General features: G+C 32.4%; 1 protein-coding gene across 1 annotated transcript in view; it reads left to right on the forward strand.

Moving 5' to 3' along the window:
* Positions 1-19616, forward strand: part of LOC142325657 (amino acid transporter heavy chain SLC3A1-like) — a 60503-nt gene that overhangs the window by 3324 nt on the left and 37563 nt on the right. The window contains exon 2 of the mRNA XM_075367684.1: positions 12598-12798. Coding sequence (XP_075223799.1) covers positions 12598-12798 — 201 coding nt within the window. The remainder of the gene's footprint in view (positions 1-12597; positions 12799-19616) is intronic.

Here is a 19616-nt window from a genome sequence, read left to right on the forward strand (position 1 = left end):
TTTCAAATTGTGTAGTGCCTGAAATAAATTCTGTAAATACTTGAAAATTTTATTACATAATAGAGTGCTTAAACTTTTAATTGCATTTTGAAAAATTTTAATTAGTTAATTAGGAGAGCCTAGAAAATGTTTCAAACATACTTCAATTTTAACAAACAAAATTGTTTTTTTTTTTTTTTAATTTATGTGTAAGCTAAAAAGTTCAAATATCATGCTGTCAAATGCGAATTATTGCTAAATATCGGTCCATTAATTTATCAATAATAATATATTCCAAAAGTTGCACAATGGTGGTCAACTTTGATCGGTTATTTCTTCGGAGATAATTATCAAATTGAACATTTTTTTATTTTAAAGAAGTGTCTTTTCAAGTACTTTTTAAAATTAATCTAGTTGAAGATTAGTGAATTTATTCAATTTGTTTAAACGCAAAAAAAATTGCAAGATGTTTGAAAAATTCCTTAGGCTCAACTAATTAACAAAATGCTCTGTTATATGTTATTAAATTTTTCATTTTTTTGACAGTTATTGCTATTTTTGCATCAGTAATAATATAGTTTTCGATTTGCAACCGATGATATTGTGTGTAAAATTTAATAACAAAACTTTTTTCTCAATCTTTTTTTGTTAAATGAACAGTTATTGAGTAATCTAAGAAAATAGGAAAGAAAAAAATGGATATTTTTGTGATTTTTTTTACATTTTGTTTAATAAAAATTTAGGCACACCTTTTTCAACCGGTGCATAACGAAATAATCATTTCTCATAATATTCTGGAGGCATGAAAGCAAAAATTAGCTATCATAGAAAAAGTCCATCCCAAAACAGATACCGCTTGAACTATTACTTTTAACCTTTATGCTACTACTTGCATAGCAAATGTGTTTTGACATTGGTCTTCAAGAGAGAGTTAAGATTTCACCATGCTCCCCCGCTGAAATACCTGCTTCTTTGGATTCCTCTCGTCTAGAAAAAGTCTTATTAGAGAGCCAAATGATAAAACATTTTTAATCTAAATTCTATATTTATATTCTCATATACACTCTTAAGAACCAAGAGATTGTGTTGTCCGTGTCCTAAGTTCAGGGAATATTCTTTGCAAATTCCACTGCTTGCCAGTGCTTACATAAATAATACCGATTTTCTTTTTTCAAGATTTTTTTGTATATTAAAATCAACTGTTCTTGGCACTTGCTTCTGAAAAATGGGAAATAGAAATTCCAAAGTATGAACAAAATGAAAAAAAATGTCAGAAAGGTGAAAAGTTAATTCCTGAAATAAAAACTCATTTATTTCTTTTTGCGATTAAATCTTGTGATATTTATTTAATTCTTCTAATCTAAAAGTAAAGATGATGTTTACAGCCATTAATATTAAGTTTGTTATAATTTTACAATTTATAAAAAAAGATTTTATTTTATTGAGCTTAACCCAATTTTAAAGAAATGTAAAATAATAGTTAAATATCTCTGTAACATGTGATTTAATGCTAGTGTATTATAATTAAAAGCTGCTGTATTAGTTAGATTGACAGCTTTAATAATTAGTTTGAACCAGGGGTCTGATAAGATACTATCATTTACGATTTTAGTTAAACAGATTTAAAGTATTGTTGTTAAACAAAGTTAAAGCATTGCTGTCTGTTTTTCAGTTTCTTAGAATAGTTGTTTATTTTATTTATGTTGATTTTTTTTTAATGATACTCATTAAGCAAACCCAATTAGGAAACAACACTCTCCTTCAGAACTTCTTCATATACTGTGATCATAATTTAAAGTTTTGAATGTAATAGCTGCATATTACAGTTTTAAAAATATGTATGTTAAGAAAAATCACTTTAGCCTAAAATCTGGATGCAATTTGTAATAGATTTTATTCTGTAATAACATTGCACAGTATTACATTAAATTAAGAAGCAGAATTGCCATTTACTTTTTTTTAATCTGATAATAAATTAGGAATTTTTAAATTAATATTACTTCAACCTAAAAATTTCCTTTAAATGGCAGGCAGTATCCATGTTTTATATTATGATGAGATATATGCACCACAAAGAAATTAATCTTGTGAATTTGGCACTATGTGTATAGTTTAGGGTTGTATTTTATGTTTAATTCATTTTTGGATTTAAAAAAAATGTATATATATATTTTTTTTTGTTACTATGAGGTAATAAGCCTGTTTAGCACATGATAATTGTGTGGTGTTTTTGCAGTCAACATATACCCTTCCATCTCAAAAAAATATATATGTATGTTCGAGGTGTGTCACGAAGTTCATCTGGAACTTTCATAACATTCTGCTCGTGAAAATAATGGAAAAAGTTCACATAAATGTATGTCCTAAAAATGCTTTGTTTGCAAGTTATGGCTAGTAAATGTTATGGCAAGATTTCAGTAAATGTTTTTACAAATTTTTCACATCACCGAAAATGAATTTGGTTTTTGTTTACATTAAATAAGAACTTTTCTGCCAAATGCACTGTTTCAGATGTTGTTGTTCCTGACAAACATACTCTTCCTAAATAAAATTAAAATTTTTCTAACTTTTCTTTGTTTTATTCAAATAAACTATTTTGTTCAGCATTAAATTTTCTACAAGTTTTGTTTAAAGGTATTATATGTTTATTAACAATTTAACAAAGTTATCGTACATCAAACATGAAAACAGGGTGTTCACCACAGATTTCTCAAAAACTACTGCAGGTATGGTTCTGGAAGCTATTTGATTTAATTTTTCAGGTCAGACACTGTAAGAAATCACCAATTCTGCTACTTAATTTAACGTCCTAATAATTTGAGGTATGACCTCATTTTACTGGGGTAGCTGAAATCTGAGTAAAATCTTTCACTAGCCGTAACAAACAAATGAAGCATTTTAGGACATGTTTATATGAACTTTTTCTGTTAATTTCACAAGTAAAATAGGTTATGAAAGTCCTGGGAGAACTTTGTGATACAAACTGTATAAATCTATATATGTAAATAATAAAGTTCAGTTTAGTCCATTAGAGCACTTTCAAATTATTATCTGTCTTCAGAAATATCCAATTAATTATAAAATGTGTAAAAATACATTAAAAATAGGAGAAATAAAATATGGTAAATTAAGCAAAATTTTGTATGTATATATTGTCGCTGAATGGCTTCGATGGCACGTAATTAATTCATAACCTTATGGTCGCCCTGAAAAGGGCCGGTTTTAGCATTAGCTTTGAGAAGGGCTGTTGTTTCCGGAACTGGTCTCCGACAAAGTTGGAGAGTTGCGGCTTGTCCATTGAAGTCCTACCGGGCTTTCCCTCAGCGGCAGTTGGGACCCCACTAACCTGCCCAGCGTGGCAGTGGTGGCCCCCAGAGCCCCATAGTGTCAAGTCGGCATCGGTTGTCCTTCTCTGGCATGGCCAAGGTGGTTCTCCCCGAGCAATCCCATGCTGGGCACGGCGAGCTGGAGCAGGAAGGTAGCGTCTGCGTCCAGCGGCTCCCTTGGCAGGCCTGCTGCTCTGGCGGGGCTGTTGCCATCCAGCGGGAGATCCCACGTTGAGCCGGCCAGGAGACTTCTTCTTCCAACGTTTTCAGGTGATGGTCGACGATGAATTGCCAATCCACTCTTGTACACACTTTCTTAAACAATTAAAATTCATAAAAGGGAATGAAAATTTAATAATAGTTGGAGACTGGAATGCAAGCATCAGAAAAGGGAAGGAAGGAAATATTGTGGGTAATATTGGCTGTGCAAAAGGAATGGAAGAGGGACCCGACATAAATTTGGTGCAGATATGATCAATACTACAAATATTGAATTCAATGATAATGAAATCAGTACTATTAAACTTGCATAGAAATTTAATATACCAACTTTTAGTAAGAGTAAGATTATCACAAACATTATTATAGACGTGGAAAATAATATATTTCAAGTTTATAACATATATAATAAAAATAAATTAAGAAATCAGTTTGATAACAATAAAAATAATAAAAATTTAAATCACAAATATAAACATACCAATAATAATTATAATATATACAGAAAGTTAAAAAACAGATTAAAAAATATTAATAATGCATTTATTGTCAAATCCGATAATACCAATACTCCTGTTATTATCAATAATAACTGACATATTGAAAAAACAAATACATTTTTAGAGGATAATAAATTTAAAGTAATAAAATATACCACTAATAAAATTTAAAAAAAATCATTCTGTACATTTTTTTTTTTTTTGTCCAGTCATTTGACTGGTTTGATGCAGCTCTCCAAGATTCCCTATCTAGTGCTAGTCGTTTCATTTCAGTATACCCTCTACATCCTACATCCCCAACAATTTGTTTTACATACTCCAAACGTGGCCTGCCTACACAATTTTTCCCTTCTACCTGTCCTTCCAATATTAAAGCGACTATTCCAGGATGCCTTAGTATGTGGCCTATAAGTCTGTCTCTTCTTTTAACTATATTTTTCCAAATGCTTCTTTCTTCATCTATTTGCCGCAATACCTCTTCATTTGTCACTTTATCCACCCATCTGATTTTTAACATTCTCCTATAGCACCGCATTTCAAAAGCTTCTAATCTTTTCTTCTCAGATACTCAGATTGTCCAAGTTTCACTTCCATATAAAGCGACACTCCAAACATACACTTTCAAAAATCTTTTCCTGACATTTAAATTAATTTTTGATGTAAACAAATTATATTTCTTACTGAAGGCTCGTTTAGCTTGTGCTATTCGGCATTTTATATCACTCCTGCTTCGTCCATCTTTAGTAATTTTACTTCCCAAATAACAAAATTCTTCTACCTCCATAATCTTTTCTCCTCCTATTTTCACATTCAGCGGTCCATCTTTGTTATTTCTACTACATTTCATTACTTTTGTTTTGTTCTTGTTTATTTTCATGTTATAGTTCTTGCGTAGGACTTCATCTATGCCGTTCATTGTTTGTTCTAAATCCTTTTTACTCTCGGCTAGAATTACTATATCATCAGCAAATCGTAGCATCTTTATCTTTTCACCTTGTACTGTTACTCCGAATCTAAATTGTTCTTTAACATCATTTACTGCTAGTTCCATGTAAAGATTAAAAAGTAACGGTGATAGGGAATATCCTTGTCGGACTCCCTTTCTTATTACGGCTTCTTTCTTATGTTCTTCAATCGTTACTGTTGCTGTTTGGTTCCTGTACATGTTAGCAATTGTTCTTCTATCTCTGTATTTGAACCCTAATTTTTTTAAAATGCTGAACATTTTATTCCAGTCTACGTTATCAAAAGCCTTTTCTAGGTCTATAAACGCCAAGTATGTTGGTTCGTTTTTCTTTAATCTTCCTTCTACTATTAATCTGAGGCCTAAAATTGCTTCCCTTGTCCCTATACTTTTCCTGAAACCAAATTGGTCTTCTCCTAACACTTCTTCCACTCTCCTCTCAATTCTTCTGTATAAAATTCTAGTTAAGATTTTTGATGCATGACTAGTTAAACTAATTGTTCTGTATTCTTCACATTTATCTGCCCCTGCTTTCTTTGATATCATAACTATAACACTTTTTTTGAAGTCTGATGGAAATTCCCCATTTTCATAAATATTACACACCAGTTTGTATAATCTATCAATCGCTTCCTCACCTGCACTGCGCAGTAATTCTACAGGTATTCCGTCTATTCCAGGAGCCTTTCTGCCATTTAAATCTTTTAATGCTCTCTTAAATTCAGATCTCAGTATTGTTTCTCCCATTTCATCCTCCTCAACTTCCTCTTCTTCCTCTATAACACCATTTTCTAATTCATTTCCACCGTATAACTCTTCAATATATTCCACCCATCTATCGACTTTACCTTTCGTATTATATATTGGTGTACCATCTTTGTTTAACACATTATTAGATTTTAATTTATGTACCCCAAAATTTTCCTTAACTTTCCTGTATGCTCCGTCTATTTTACCAATGTTCATTTCTCTTTCCACTTCTGAACACTTTTCTTTAATCCACTCTTCTTTCACCAGTTTGCACTTCCTGTTTATACCATTTCTTAATTTCTGATAGTTCCTTTTACTTTCTTCATCACTAGCATTCTTATATTTTCTACGTTCATCCATCAGCTGCAATATATCGTCTGAAACCCAAGGTTTTCTACCGGTTCTCTTTATTCCGCCTAAGTTTGCTTCTGCTGATTTAAGAATTTCCTTTTTAACATTCTCCCATTCTTCTTCTACATTTTCTACCTTATCTCTTTTACTCAGACCTCTTGCGATGTCCTCAAAAATCTTCTTTACCTCCTCTTCCTCAAGCTTCTCTAAATTCAACCGATTCATCTGACACCTTTTCTTCAGGTTTTTAAACCCCCAATCTACATTTCATTATCACCAAATTATGGTCGCTATCAATGTTTGCTCCAGGGTAAGTTTTGCAGTCAACGAGTTGATTTCTAAATCGTTGCTTAACCATGATATAATCTATCTGATACCTTCTAGTATCGCCTGGCTTTTTCCAAGTGTATATTCTTCTATTATGATTTTTAAATTGGGTGTTGGCAATTACTAAATTATACTTCGTGCAAAATTCTATAAGTCGGTCCCCTCTTTCATTCCTTTTGCCCAGCCCGTATTCACCCACTATATTTCCTTCCTTGCCTTTTCCAATTCTTGCATTCCAATCTCCAACTATTATTAAATTTTCATCTCCTTTTACGTGTTTAATTGCTTCATCAATCTCTTCGTATACACACTCTACCTCATCATAATCATGGGCGCTTGTAGGCATATAGACGTTAACAATCGTTGTCGGTTTAGGTTTTGATTTTATCCTTATTACAATGATTCTATCGCTATGCATTTTGAAATACTCCACTCTCCTCCCTATCTTCTTGTTCATCACGAAACCTACTCCTGCCTGCCCATTATTTGACGCTGAGTTAATTACTCTAAAATCACCTGACCAAAAGTCACCTTCCTCTTCCCACCGAACCTTACTAATTCCTACTATATCCACATTTGTCCTACCCATTTCTCTTTTTAAATTTTCTAGCCTACCAACCTTTTTCAAGCTTCTAACATTCCACGCTCCGACTCGTAGAATGTTATTTTTTAATTTTCTGGTGACCCCTTCCTTAGTAGTCCCCACCCGGAGATCCGAACGGGGGACTATTTTACCTCCGGAATATTTTACCAAGGAAGGCGCCTCCATTATTGCTATGTGAAAATGCAGAGAGCCACATTTTCTTGGAAAAAAAGCAGCTGTAGTTTTCCATTGCTTTCAGCTGCGCAGTACTCAGAGGACTGAGTGATGTTGATACGGCCGTTTAAGTCGTCCTGACTCACGCCCCTAACAACTACTGAAAGAGCTGCTGCCCTCTTTCAGGAATCATTCCTTAGTCTGGCTCTCAACAGATACCTCTCCGATATGGTTGCACCTTCGGTCCAGCTACTCTGTATCCCTGAGCACTCAAGACCCCTCACCAACGGCAAGGTCTCATGATTCATAGAGGAGGTCAAATATTTTAGACTAATACCAATGCTCCAATATAGAGAGCACTACTGAAGATTCATAAAATTGATATGCCCACGAGATCTCTTATAAATTATATTAACTCACCTACTTATCAATTAAGTAACCTTGAAAAAGATATTTACATTTTTTTTAATGTTTAAAATTTTTTTTTTTTTATTTTAGTAGTGGGATCTTTTAATTTAAAGTAAGCTCTATTTTCATTACAAAATATACTCCTACCTGTCCTTTATTTTAAGCTGAGTTAATTATTCTAAAATCACCTGACCGCTAATTCCTACTATATCTACATTTAAACTCTTTCTACATTTCCCTCTTTAAATTTCCTAATCTACCAACCTTTTAGACTTCTAACATTCCATGTTCCGACTTGTTATTTTTAAATTTTAAAATATTATTTTTTAATTTTCTGGTGACCTCTTCTTTAGTAGTACCCACCCGGCGATCCGAACGAGGGATTAGTTTACCTTCGGAATATTTTACCAAGGAAGGCGCTTCCATTATTGTTACATGAAAATGCAGATTTCTACATTTTCTTGGGAAAAAAATAGCTGTAAGTTTTCCATCGCTTTTGGCTATGCAGTACTCAGAAGATTGAGTGATGTTGATATGGCCATTTAAGTTCTGCTGACTTGCAGCCTTAACAACTTCTGAAAGAGCTGCTCCCCTCTTTCAGGAATCATTCCTTAGTCTGGCTCTCAACAGATACCATTCCAATATGGTTGCACCTTCGGTCCAGCTACTCTGTATCACTGTGCATTCAAGGCCCTTCATCGGCATGATCTCATGATTCATAGAGGGAGATGTATTAAATATAATTAAATAAATGTTACCGACAAGAAAAAGGTCTAGCTATGAGATCACCCCTTTCTGCTATTATGGCTAACATCTTTATGAATGAATTAGAAAACACTTTTCTACCTGATATAATAAGAAAACACCAAATTATTTTATACAAAAAATATATAGACGATATATTAATCGTATATGATCAGCAATTTAATAATGAAGACGATACAATAATTAAAGAAATTAATTCTTTAAATGATAATATTAAATTAAAAATAACAATAGTATTTATTACTTAGATATAAAAATTAACCAAAAGTATATCAATAATGAAATTGACAGACATATAAAGAAAACCAACCAAACAAGATGCTATAATATATTTCACCTCCTTTCATCCTTGGAATCAAAAAACTGCAACTTTTAATACCAAAATTTATATAGTAATAAAATATTTAAAACATAAAATAAATGTTAATAATGAACTACATAACATTAAACTTATTGCTGTAACAAATGAATACAATGAAAATTTAATAAATTATACACCTAACTAAAAAATAAAATATATATAAAAGATAAAATAAAACTAACAAATAATATTACAAGAAAAGAATATGTTAGAATTTAATATAATATAGATTATAAAAAATCTAATAAAATATACAAGTAATAATGATGATTTCAGTACAGTAAAATATAATTTAGACAAACAAAGAGTATATAGCTTAAAATGCGTAAAACCACCAGGTTGGTTTAGTGGTGAACGCATCTTCCCAAATCAGCTGATTTTGAAGTCTAGAGTTCCATCATTGAAGTCCTAGTAAAGTCAGTTATTTTTAAACGGATTGAATATAGATTGTGGATGGATACCCAGTGTTCTTTGGTGGTTGGGTTTCAATTAACCACACATCTCAGGAATGGTCAAACTGAGACTGTACAAGATAACACTTCATTTACACTCATACATATCATCCTCATTCATCCTGTGAAGTAATATCTTAATGGTAATTATCGGAGGCTAAACAGGAAAAAAAAAGCTTAAAATCCGTAAACTGTGATCTAAAATATAATTGTAATGTCTAATTGATCATTTTCAGTTAAGATAAAAGAATATATTAGTTGTATAAATAAATAAAGGAAATAAGGATCATTTTAATTTTGCTAAACATGTATTGGAATATAAAATTACAATCCAAATTATTTCTTCGATGTATTAGAATATACTAAACAATTTTTATAAAACTAATATTTTAGAGAAATTTTACATTTATTTAAATAATAACAAACTAATGAACGAACAAACTAAATTCAAGAACGACATATTATTCAAACAAATTGGTAACAATAATTAATGATTATCAGGTTGGCCAAACGGCCTTAATTTTACATTATCAAAACAACTGAGATTACTTTATTGACAAGATGCATTTTACTTTAATGTATGACTTATTTTAATTTTATTACCATGATGATCAATTCTTTTATATATATATATATATATATATATATATATATATACATGCGCACGCACACACAAACACAAAACTTTACTTAATTCACAATTTTTTTTCAATTTATTCTATTTTTCATATTTTAAATAAATTTTTACTTATTTTGTAATTAATTGGATATTCCTGAAGATGGATAATAATCTGAAAGCGCTCGTATGAACTAAATTTTTATATGTTGATAAGCTAAACTTTATTGTTTGTATATAATATCTTTCCATGTTGAGAAAACTTAACATATTTATATATATATATATATATATATATTATTCAGTCTACTGAATTATATTGACAAAAAAAGAAATTGTGAATAAATTTATTTTTCCATTATGTACGAAGACTAATAATTTCTAGCGTGAAAGTGGCATTAAGGACATTGAAAATAATAAATTGTAATAAAAAATTGTTCTTTTTTATTTGTCATTTTTAGAGTTTAGTCAGTGTTTAGGCCTGAAATTCAAAACAGGTTAATGTAAAATCAATACTCAAACCACATTCATTAATTTAATTTTTATTATATCCTTGTTACAGATTTTGAACTGTTTATTTACTTATTCTCTTTAGTTCTAAATTCTGATTATTAAACGTTTAAATATATTTTGATAATGTTTATCAATACTTCTTAAGGAGGGTAGTGTTATAAACCCTTTAATTTATGTACTCATATTTATGAAGTTTGTAGATCATATAACATGTATGCAATCAGATATTTTATTTTCTTCAAGCTGCCGTATGCTTGATTTCACTTACGTGGTCGGTACAAATCGTTTGATACCAATTTCATAAAAATTTGTACAGCCATTCTAAAATTACTACAAAACAAATTAACAAACATAATTGTATTACTGTTTTGAATCACTGGGTGAAAGTGAACCTTATCTTACCTTTTAATTTATAAAAAACATTCATTGTTATTTTAAAAAGAGGATCATCATTAGCGTACCAGTTGGTATAGAGATTAGTATGCTGGCTTCTAGATTAGCTGATTTGGGTTCAATATTCAGAAAAAGGTTTGTTATTTATTTTTATTTTTTTATCAAATTATTACCTCATTTTCCTCTTTAAAGAATAAATAATATTCAGGGCGTTTCATAATGTTCTTAGGAGTTACAAAAATTCAGTACAAAAAAAGTATTTCACTTACCAAAATGAAAGTTGTATGAGGTGATGCAGGGACTCTAAACAGTTTTTGTTAAAATCTATAAATGTTGAATATGTGCTCCTCTGGTGACACGGCACACATCAACACGAAAGTCTAGCTCTTGCCAAACTTGTTCTAACATGTCATTTTCGATAGAGTTGATCGCATTGATTATGCGATCCTTTTGCTCAGTGATATCGAGCGGCATCGGTGGGATAAACACCTTATCTTTCACGTAACCCCAGAGAAAGAAATCACGCTGGCGTGAGGTCTGGTGATCTTGGTGGCTGCAGCATAATGTGTTGGTCTTCTTCAGACGCACGTCCTATCCAGCGCCGAGGTAATGTTGTGTTAAGGTACTGTCGGAACCTCATTATGAAAACGGGCAGGGCAACCATCTTGCTGGAAAATGAAGTCGTTGAGTAGCTGAGGCATAAGCCATAATTGTAACATATCCAGGTATATCGAGCCGATTACTGTCGTTTCCATTAAAAAGAACGCCCCATACACTGCCTCACAAGATATCGCACCAAAAACGTTTACTTTCGGAGAATCCCGAATGTGTTCCTTCCACATAAGCATGTGGGTTTTCAGTTTCCCAAACTTGCACATTATGACGGTTTACTTTGCCGCTAATATGGAAAGTAGCTTCATCGCTGAAAATGATCTTGTTTAGAAAACCTTCATCTAACAACATATTTTCCTGTAACTGTAAACAAAAATCGAGCCTACGTGTTTGATCTCCATCAGAAAGGCGCTGGATTAATTGAAGACAGTACGGTTTGCATAATAAACGTTTACGGAGAGAACTCTCCACACTGCTGTTTTTGGAATTTCTAATTCTCTGCCTGCAGCCGCAGTCGATTTTGACAGGCTGCGAATGAAACTTGCATGCACACGTTCGACATTGACTTCTGAGGTTGATGGACAACTAGTTGATTTTCGCTTGCACGAGCAACCAGTTTCACTGAATTGTTTATACCGTGCACGAATTGGCACTTGGTGGCTACTTATGAAATTTCAATCGAAACGCACGTTGCACAGAAATTACTGACTTTGACAAGTAAAATTCTAACAAGCAAAACAACTTTTTGCTTCCTGTGGCAGCCGTTTTCTCTACTGTCGATGGTTTACTAACTGCCTAGAATATGTGGAAAAAACTATTTTAAGTACTCTTTCATACAGTACTTGTTTTATTCTTATGAGTGAAATAGTTTTTTGTTAATGAATTTTCGAAACTCCGAAGAACATTATGAAACGCCCTATATTTAATGTCATAAAACATAAAAACAACAATACTCTGAAGTGTTAAATAGCAGTGCATGTGTATGGTGAAAAATGATTGAAAATGCCTTTGTGTATTTGAAAAACGAAAAACACAAAATTTCTAATTTAAAAGAAATTGATAATTTTATGTAGTATTTATGTTATAGTGAAGTAGATTTTAAAATCTGTTAGATTTATTAATCTTGATAAGAAATTTGATTTTTATGACTCAACTTTACATATTAATTTTATTCTCCTATTTGTAACCATGAATACTGTTTTATTTAGAAGTCCAAGAAATACATCTAATACAGGTTTATACTAGTTAAGTAAATTTTAATTAGAATTTTATTGGTTACTTCTAAATACATAATCCTTTTTCAGGTTTAGAATCAAAATTAGATTATCTGAAAGAGTTGGGAGTTAAGACTATTGTTCTGTCCTCTTTACTTAAATCATCTGGTGGTGTTGCATCATCTGCTATTGATGTCGATAGTGGCAGTGTTGTGGATTACAAGGAGATTGATGATGATGTCGGTACATTACAGCAATTTAAACAATTGGCTGACTCCATGAAAGAAAAAGGTGATTATAATTATAGCCATAAGATAACAAATTTAGCCACAGCTGTAGTTTTTATTTATTTATTTGTTTATACTTTCTTCATATAGTCAAAGAAAAAAGTAAAGTGGAAATTAGCAGTTTGACTTATTTAATGATCGACATAGCTAGTTAATTTCTTTGTTTTTTTTTGGTGTGATAGTTTCTATTTTAGTTTTCTTCTTTTGAATAAAGTTTAGGTAAAATAAATGGAAAATACAGTTATATTAAGAAAGATATCAAAATAACATGAAAATTTTAGGCTATGTTTTAATGAAAAGATGAAAACCAGTTACAAAAAATAAAAAAAAAATAACTGAATGCTGTTACATGGCATACCTACCGACTTAAAAAAAAATCATAAAATATAACATTATTTCCATTAATTTGCACAGTAGTGTACATTATAGATAACTAAAAGAAATAAATTAGCTGTTATCTTAAACTTTCTTATCAAAGTTACTTATAGTAATTTGTATATCAGTGATAATTCTATACCGATCATCCGAGTCTTTATATAGGTTGCTTATTTTTTTTTTTTTTTTTTTGCTCTGGTAAAGTCAAAACAATATTTAGCCATGCATATGTGCACATAGAAATAATACAGATTTTTAAATTAAATATAGTAGATAAAAAAATAATGTCAATGTAATGAATGATCAGTTATAAATTGAACAGTCATAATTGGTTGTAATCATTGATCATAACATTTCTTGGTATGACTAAATTGATCCGCTGAATACTTTTATTCTTTTAAATTTAATATTCAGATTTAGTAATGATAAGTAGATAAATGCCTCATTACTTTGTTTTGGAGTTCATAAAATAAATAAAATTTAGAAAGAGTGTTTAGGGTCAAAAGAAAGTTTTTAGATGTGTTAGGAATAAGGAAATTTTGGCAAAATATATTTGCAACATAAGAAATCAAAGGATTTCTATAGAAAAAATTTCAGAGAATTGTATTTTCAGAGGTGGCTGTTCCATTAACAAATCTCTTCTTGTGGAGAGTTTGCACGAAGAGACAGTTTATCAACGAAAAGTTTTGTGCAATTGTAGATGCTGGGGGCAAGGAGAATGTTTTCATTACTAAAAAAAAAGCTCATGGCAGTGAGAAGATGATATGAAGAATGTCTTGTAGAAAAAAAACTTCTCTTAAGAAGAACAAAGTAGATCCCTTAAAAGGAAAATGCAAGCAGAAATTAAATAAAAAATCACTTTCGGCATGCCGGAAGGTGGAGGTATATTTCACAAGTGCTAAGTAGGGGATAAAAAAGATTTCCACTTTAAAATTAAGAAAAACTTTAAATTTACTCAATACGACAATGGTTGCATGTGAAAAAAGTTTCACATACAACAAGCCCATCTTCTTACAGTTCCAGCAAAATTATGGTCATCCCTTGCCTTAAGGGTTGGTTATATCAAAAATAGTTTCCGACAAGGTAATGTTTATTGGAATAACGACCACTTTAAACCGATTTGATACTGTGCTTATTATGGGAGGTATGATTTTTTTTGTCTTCAAAACCCCATTTCCACCCCCTGGGCCAATGATTGGTGATATCAAAATCTTTACTTGCATAAGTTTTAGGCCTGTTGGGGTTGCACAAGAAAAAGAACCGCTGGTATCACCACAAAATTTATCATTTATTTGCGATTATAAATCTGTCATTACCGAATGAAATACACTGCACAGTGTTCATACATGACATGCACCATACATCTCGACACCAGCAGAACTACAAACACCCCCCCACAGGCACACGCAGACAGACCATACACACCAGAGACAACATGACTCCCACCTTGAAGTGAACCCCTTCAAAGGTTATACACACAAGAACTGACCGTTATGAGAAAATACAACCAAAGTGAACAATAACAAAATACAAAGTCTATAAGAACATCAGTACACAATAAAACTTAGAATACAAGGTTGTCTGTACATACACTGAAACTAAACATTAACAATAAATGATATTACACAGGTAAACTGTTAAATATCACATTTTAGGTCATATTTTTTGGAAGAGGAGAAAGCTTATGAATAGTTGTTTTAAGTATTCCAGTAGCTGTTTTAACCGATACAACTCTTACGAATACGTATGAGCAGGATGTAGGGTAAGGACTCTTGCCATACACCATTTTAAAGGTGGTAAATTGTCTTTCTTGATGAGGACTAAATCACCAGGTTGGAGATTTGAATGCGGCTTGGTCCACCTTCCACGCTGCTGCAGACTATAGAGGTATTCACTGGACCATTGTTTTCAAAAATGTTGAAAGTTCTGCTGTATAACTTGCCATCGTGAAAGCCGGTTTATACGAATGTCTTGCAGATCTGGTTCTATCGGCGTAGTGATTTCACCACCAACAAGGAAATGACCAGGAGTGAGTAGGGACAAATCGGAAGGATCACTGGATAGTTGAGTCAATGGTGTAGAATTTAGGCAAGCCTCTATTAATGTTAACACTGCAGACATCTCCTCAAATGTGAGCACTTTATTGTCAAATATTCTTTTCAGATGTTATTTTAATAATTTCACTAATGCCTCCCACAGGCCTACAAAATGTGGAGAGCGTGGTGGTATGAAGTGCCATGTGATGTTGTCTTGTGATAAATAAACGTGAATTTTTCCTTTATTAGATTTTTTCATAAGAAAATTTCTTAATTCATTTAATTGATTTTTGGTCCCGACAAAAGTTGTGGAGTCAGAATATAAATGTAATATCTTGCCGCGTCGAGTCATAAATCGTTTTAAAGCACCCAAGAAGAACTCTGTGGTTAAATCTCCAACTATTTCAAGTTGGATAGCCCTTGTGGCAAAACATAGAAACACAGCGATGTAAATTTTTCTTGGTGGAGTACCTCTTTTGTTATTGGGGTACGCACATGAAATGGTCTACAATAGTCTAATCCGGTATTGATGAATGGTTTTATAAGTTCTAACCTAGCTGCTGGAAGGTAACCCATTAGTTGTGATGATGGTGTAGGTTTGATTTTAAAACATGCAACACAATTATGTGAACGATCTTTCGTGCAATATTTCATCCATTTCGGGGCCAGTACTTCTGACGGACTGAAGAAAGCAAAAGGTATGATCCAGCATGTTTAATGTGTTCCTGTGCCATAATTAGGTAGGTAAGTCTGTACTTGGAATGTAAAATTATTGGATGTTTTCGGCCATACTCTAGATTTGACACTTCTAATCTTCCTCCCATACAAATGATGTAAGTATTGTCGACAAATGAATTTAGTGTTTTTAATGTACTTTTATTGTTAATTTGTTTACCTTGTTGCAACTCATTCAAATCAATTGAAAAATGTTCACGCTGTGTCAATTTGATTAAGTGATTTAAAGCATTATTTAATTCATTGACTGTTAAAAACGTATAATTTATTCTCTCTCCTTGAGTGATTTTCGACAATTATTAATAAATCGCAAAGAAAATACAATAACCCTTTGAAGTGTGGTTAATGTTGAATATTTTTCCCAAATTTCAGATGTAATGATAGACATTACAAGTACTGATTCCTTACGTTTTTCTAAAATAGTTTCTTTAAGCTCAGTAGTTGGCTACTGATCAGGATTTTCAGATACATTTGGGCCCATGCCATCATAATTGATTGTCATGAATTTGCCTTGGGTATAATCCGCATGAAATGTAATCTGTGGAGTTATCACTGCCTTTCACATGGTTCCACTCGCATTTGCTAGTGCTCATGTATTTCTGTTACTCTGTTAGCAACAAAAGTTTTCCATCAGGCAGGTGCTGAATTTATCCATGCCAGTAGAGTCAGACTGTATTTACTGAAAGTCATTCTCATTGTAGTTGCCTCTTTCTTAACAAGACATGAAAATAATATAGCTGCACATAATTCTAAACAAGGTAAACTGACCGTTTTGGTCAGAGCACAAAAGACTAACTGTAATATTATTGTCTCTTGATTCACTACGATTATAAATACAGGCACCATAAGCTGCCTCTGATGAGTCACAAAACCCATGTAACTGTACATCAATGACATTTTCAGGACAAATTTTTCATGGTATGTTAAATAAAGTCAAGGTACCTAATTCTTTATAGTAGTGGCACCAAGATGTCTGTACAGATTCCGGGAGAGCATTGTCCCAACCAATCTTCAGTTTCCATAGACGTTGCATGAAAATCTTAGACTTCACGACTTGGATTAAACCAAGTGGGTCGAATGTTGGCTATTTGTGGTAAAATGACACGTTTAGTAAGCTTTTGATTGTTGTGAATATGACTAACACATAGAGAAAATTGGTCAGAAATTGGTTTCCATGCGATACCAAGTCTTTTTATATTTATAAATTCATTTTCATGTATAGTGTAATTTTTGTGTCAATGTGTCTCGGGTATGTGTTGAAGTAACTCTGCGTCATTTGAACACTACTTATTAAGTTCAAATCCAGCACGATGAAGCATCTGGATGACTTGATCCTGAATCTCCATAGCGTCTGTTATGGAATTTGCTCCAGTCAGTAAATCATTGACATAAAAGTCAGAGCGCAACTTCAGCCCTTTTTGGGAAGTCCCATTTCCTTCAATAGCAAGTCGGTTGAGGCATTGTGTAGCGAGAAACTGAGCTATCGCCATTCCATACATAACAGTAGTTAAACAGTAGGTTTGTAGTGTATCTTCTGGAGAGCATTGCCACATGATTCCTTGCAAATTGATGTCAGATTCATGCACTCTAATCTGCCTATACATTTTCTCAACGTCAGCGGTAAACAAAAACTGATGCTTCCCAAACCATAGCAAAATTGAAAATAAATAATCCTGCATAGTTAGCCCTACTAATAATAAGTCATTTAGAGAGATACTGTTTGAAGATTTGTACGATCCTTCAAATACTGTGTGTAACTTCATGGTAGTACTTCATTCATTGAGAACACAATGATGTGGAAGATAGTATGTTTCATTCATCAGATCCACGTCATCAGAATCAGGAATCATGTGACCAAGCTCTTCAAAATTGTTCATAAACTAAATATATCTAGCCTTCCTCGAAGAATCTTGAGCCTTTCTTCGTCTGACAATAAATCTTCCTGTAAAATCACGGGGGTGACAGTTTCAATGAAATTTTGTTCACATTCTGATGATCGGTTCAGTAAGTAAGCTTCCTGAAGCTCTTCTGTCTGCCAAAATCTCTGTATCTGGATGTCAAGTCTATCTTCAGTGCTTAGATTACAAACAATGCACGGATTGGCTGAAGATCTGTTCAGCTTGAGTTTTCCCGATATTACCAACCTAGTACTGTGTTCTGCAGGGTAAGATCAGTTCCCAATAGATTTAAATTGCCGTTACATAAATTGAAAAATAACTCTGCTCCTACGAGAAGATCAATATCTACAGGGTTAAAAAACTGAGGATCGACTAAGTTTAAATTTGACGGGATCTGAATTTCAGATTTAGCAATTTGGAGCAGTAGGCAATGGATAAGTAATTTTTGGAAGAATTATGCCGAGAATGAATTGAATCTGGAACTTATAACACATTAGAGACAAAATGTAGCTTTAGCTAATGACTGACCAATTCCACTTATTTCTGAATAAATTCTAGTTGATTTCAAACCCAGTTTGTTCACCATTGCACCGGTTATAATATACGCTTGAGATGCAGAATCTAAAACTACTGTACACAAATTGGGTCTACCGTGACAATCAAAAACATGAATTAATGCTGTAGATAATAAAATTAGACATTTATTTTGAATGTTGTTTAAATTTTAGGCTTATACTACTGTATGTTGAGTTGTAGATTGAGTATCACCACTGTTTGCACTTGATTCAGCATTATCGGAATTTTTAGAATAGTGCAACAAGGTATTGTGTTTCTTACCGCACAATTTACAAGAACTTGACTTACACTGACTAATTTTATGATGATCTGAACTCAAACAATTAAAACAGAGACCTAATCATTTGATTTCTTTCTCATGATCGGGCACAGCAAACGATTTAAATTTTTCACATAGATAAATTGGATGCAATTTGTTACAAACCTGATGGGTTTTAATTGAAGTAGTATAACTTGATTGTGTCAGAAATATCCGATTCCTGGGTTTATGATGGCTCGTTAGTGATTTGTAAGTAAAACCAGGAGGTGTATATTTTGATAATGCATTGGCAGCCTTGTTTTCAATAGCCTCTAACATTGGCACTTTTTTTTGCAAAAATTTAAGTCTTCAAAAGAAGGTAACTCATTATTAATACTGGTTACCCATTCACTGATTATCATTCTGTCTGATTTGCTAGTAACTAAGTGTAAATTTAGTGTATCCCATTGATCAGTGGGCTGGCCTAATGATTTAAACGCTCTTAAATGTTTCACTGTATCATCAACCAATTGATGATATTATGTAACATAATCATATGTAACGATTTCTTTTCTAACTTGTTCAGGTTAAACAATGCGCTTACATGTTTAGCGATTAAAAATTATTTATTTTCATATCTTTCTTTAAGTAAGCCCCATACTATTGTGTAATTGCCGTCAGAACTCTCTAAATATTGAAGGATTTGTGAATCTTTTCCCATTTTAGTGTGGATTTTAGGTAATGAAACATTTGAATGTTAGCAAGACATTTATTAACATGAATAATAGAATTAAACGTATTGTAATAGGAACGACCAATCTTCATAATGTCCATTGAAAATAGGCAGTATAATGGCGGGTAATTTAATGGATGGGCCTAACTGATTTTGTTGAATGCTTTCGTTAACTACTGGTAGTCCCTTCTTGTCACTGCTGGAATTTATTTCGATAAAATTTCACGCATG

This window comes from Lycorma delicatula, chromosome 5 (genome assembly GCF_047948215.1).
Source record: "Lycorma delicatula isolate Av1 chromosome 5, ASM4794821v1, whole genome shotgun sequence".
Taxonomy (NCBI): domain Eukaryota; kingdom Metazoa; phylum Arthropoda; class Insecta; order Hemiptera; family Fulgoridae; genus Lycorma; species Lycorma delicatula.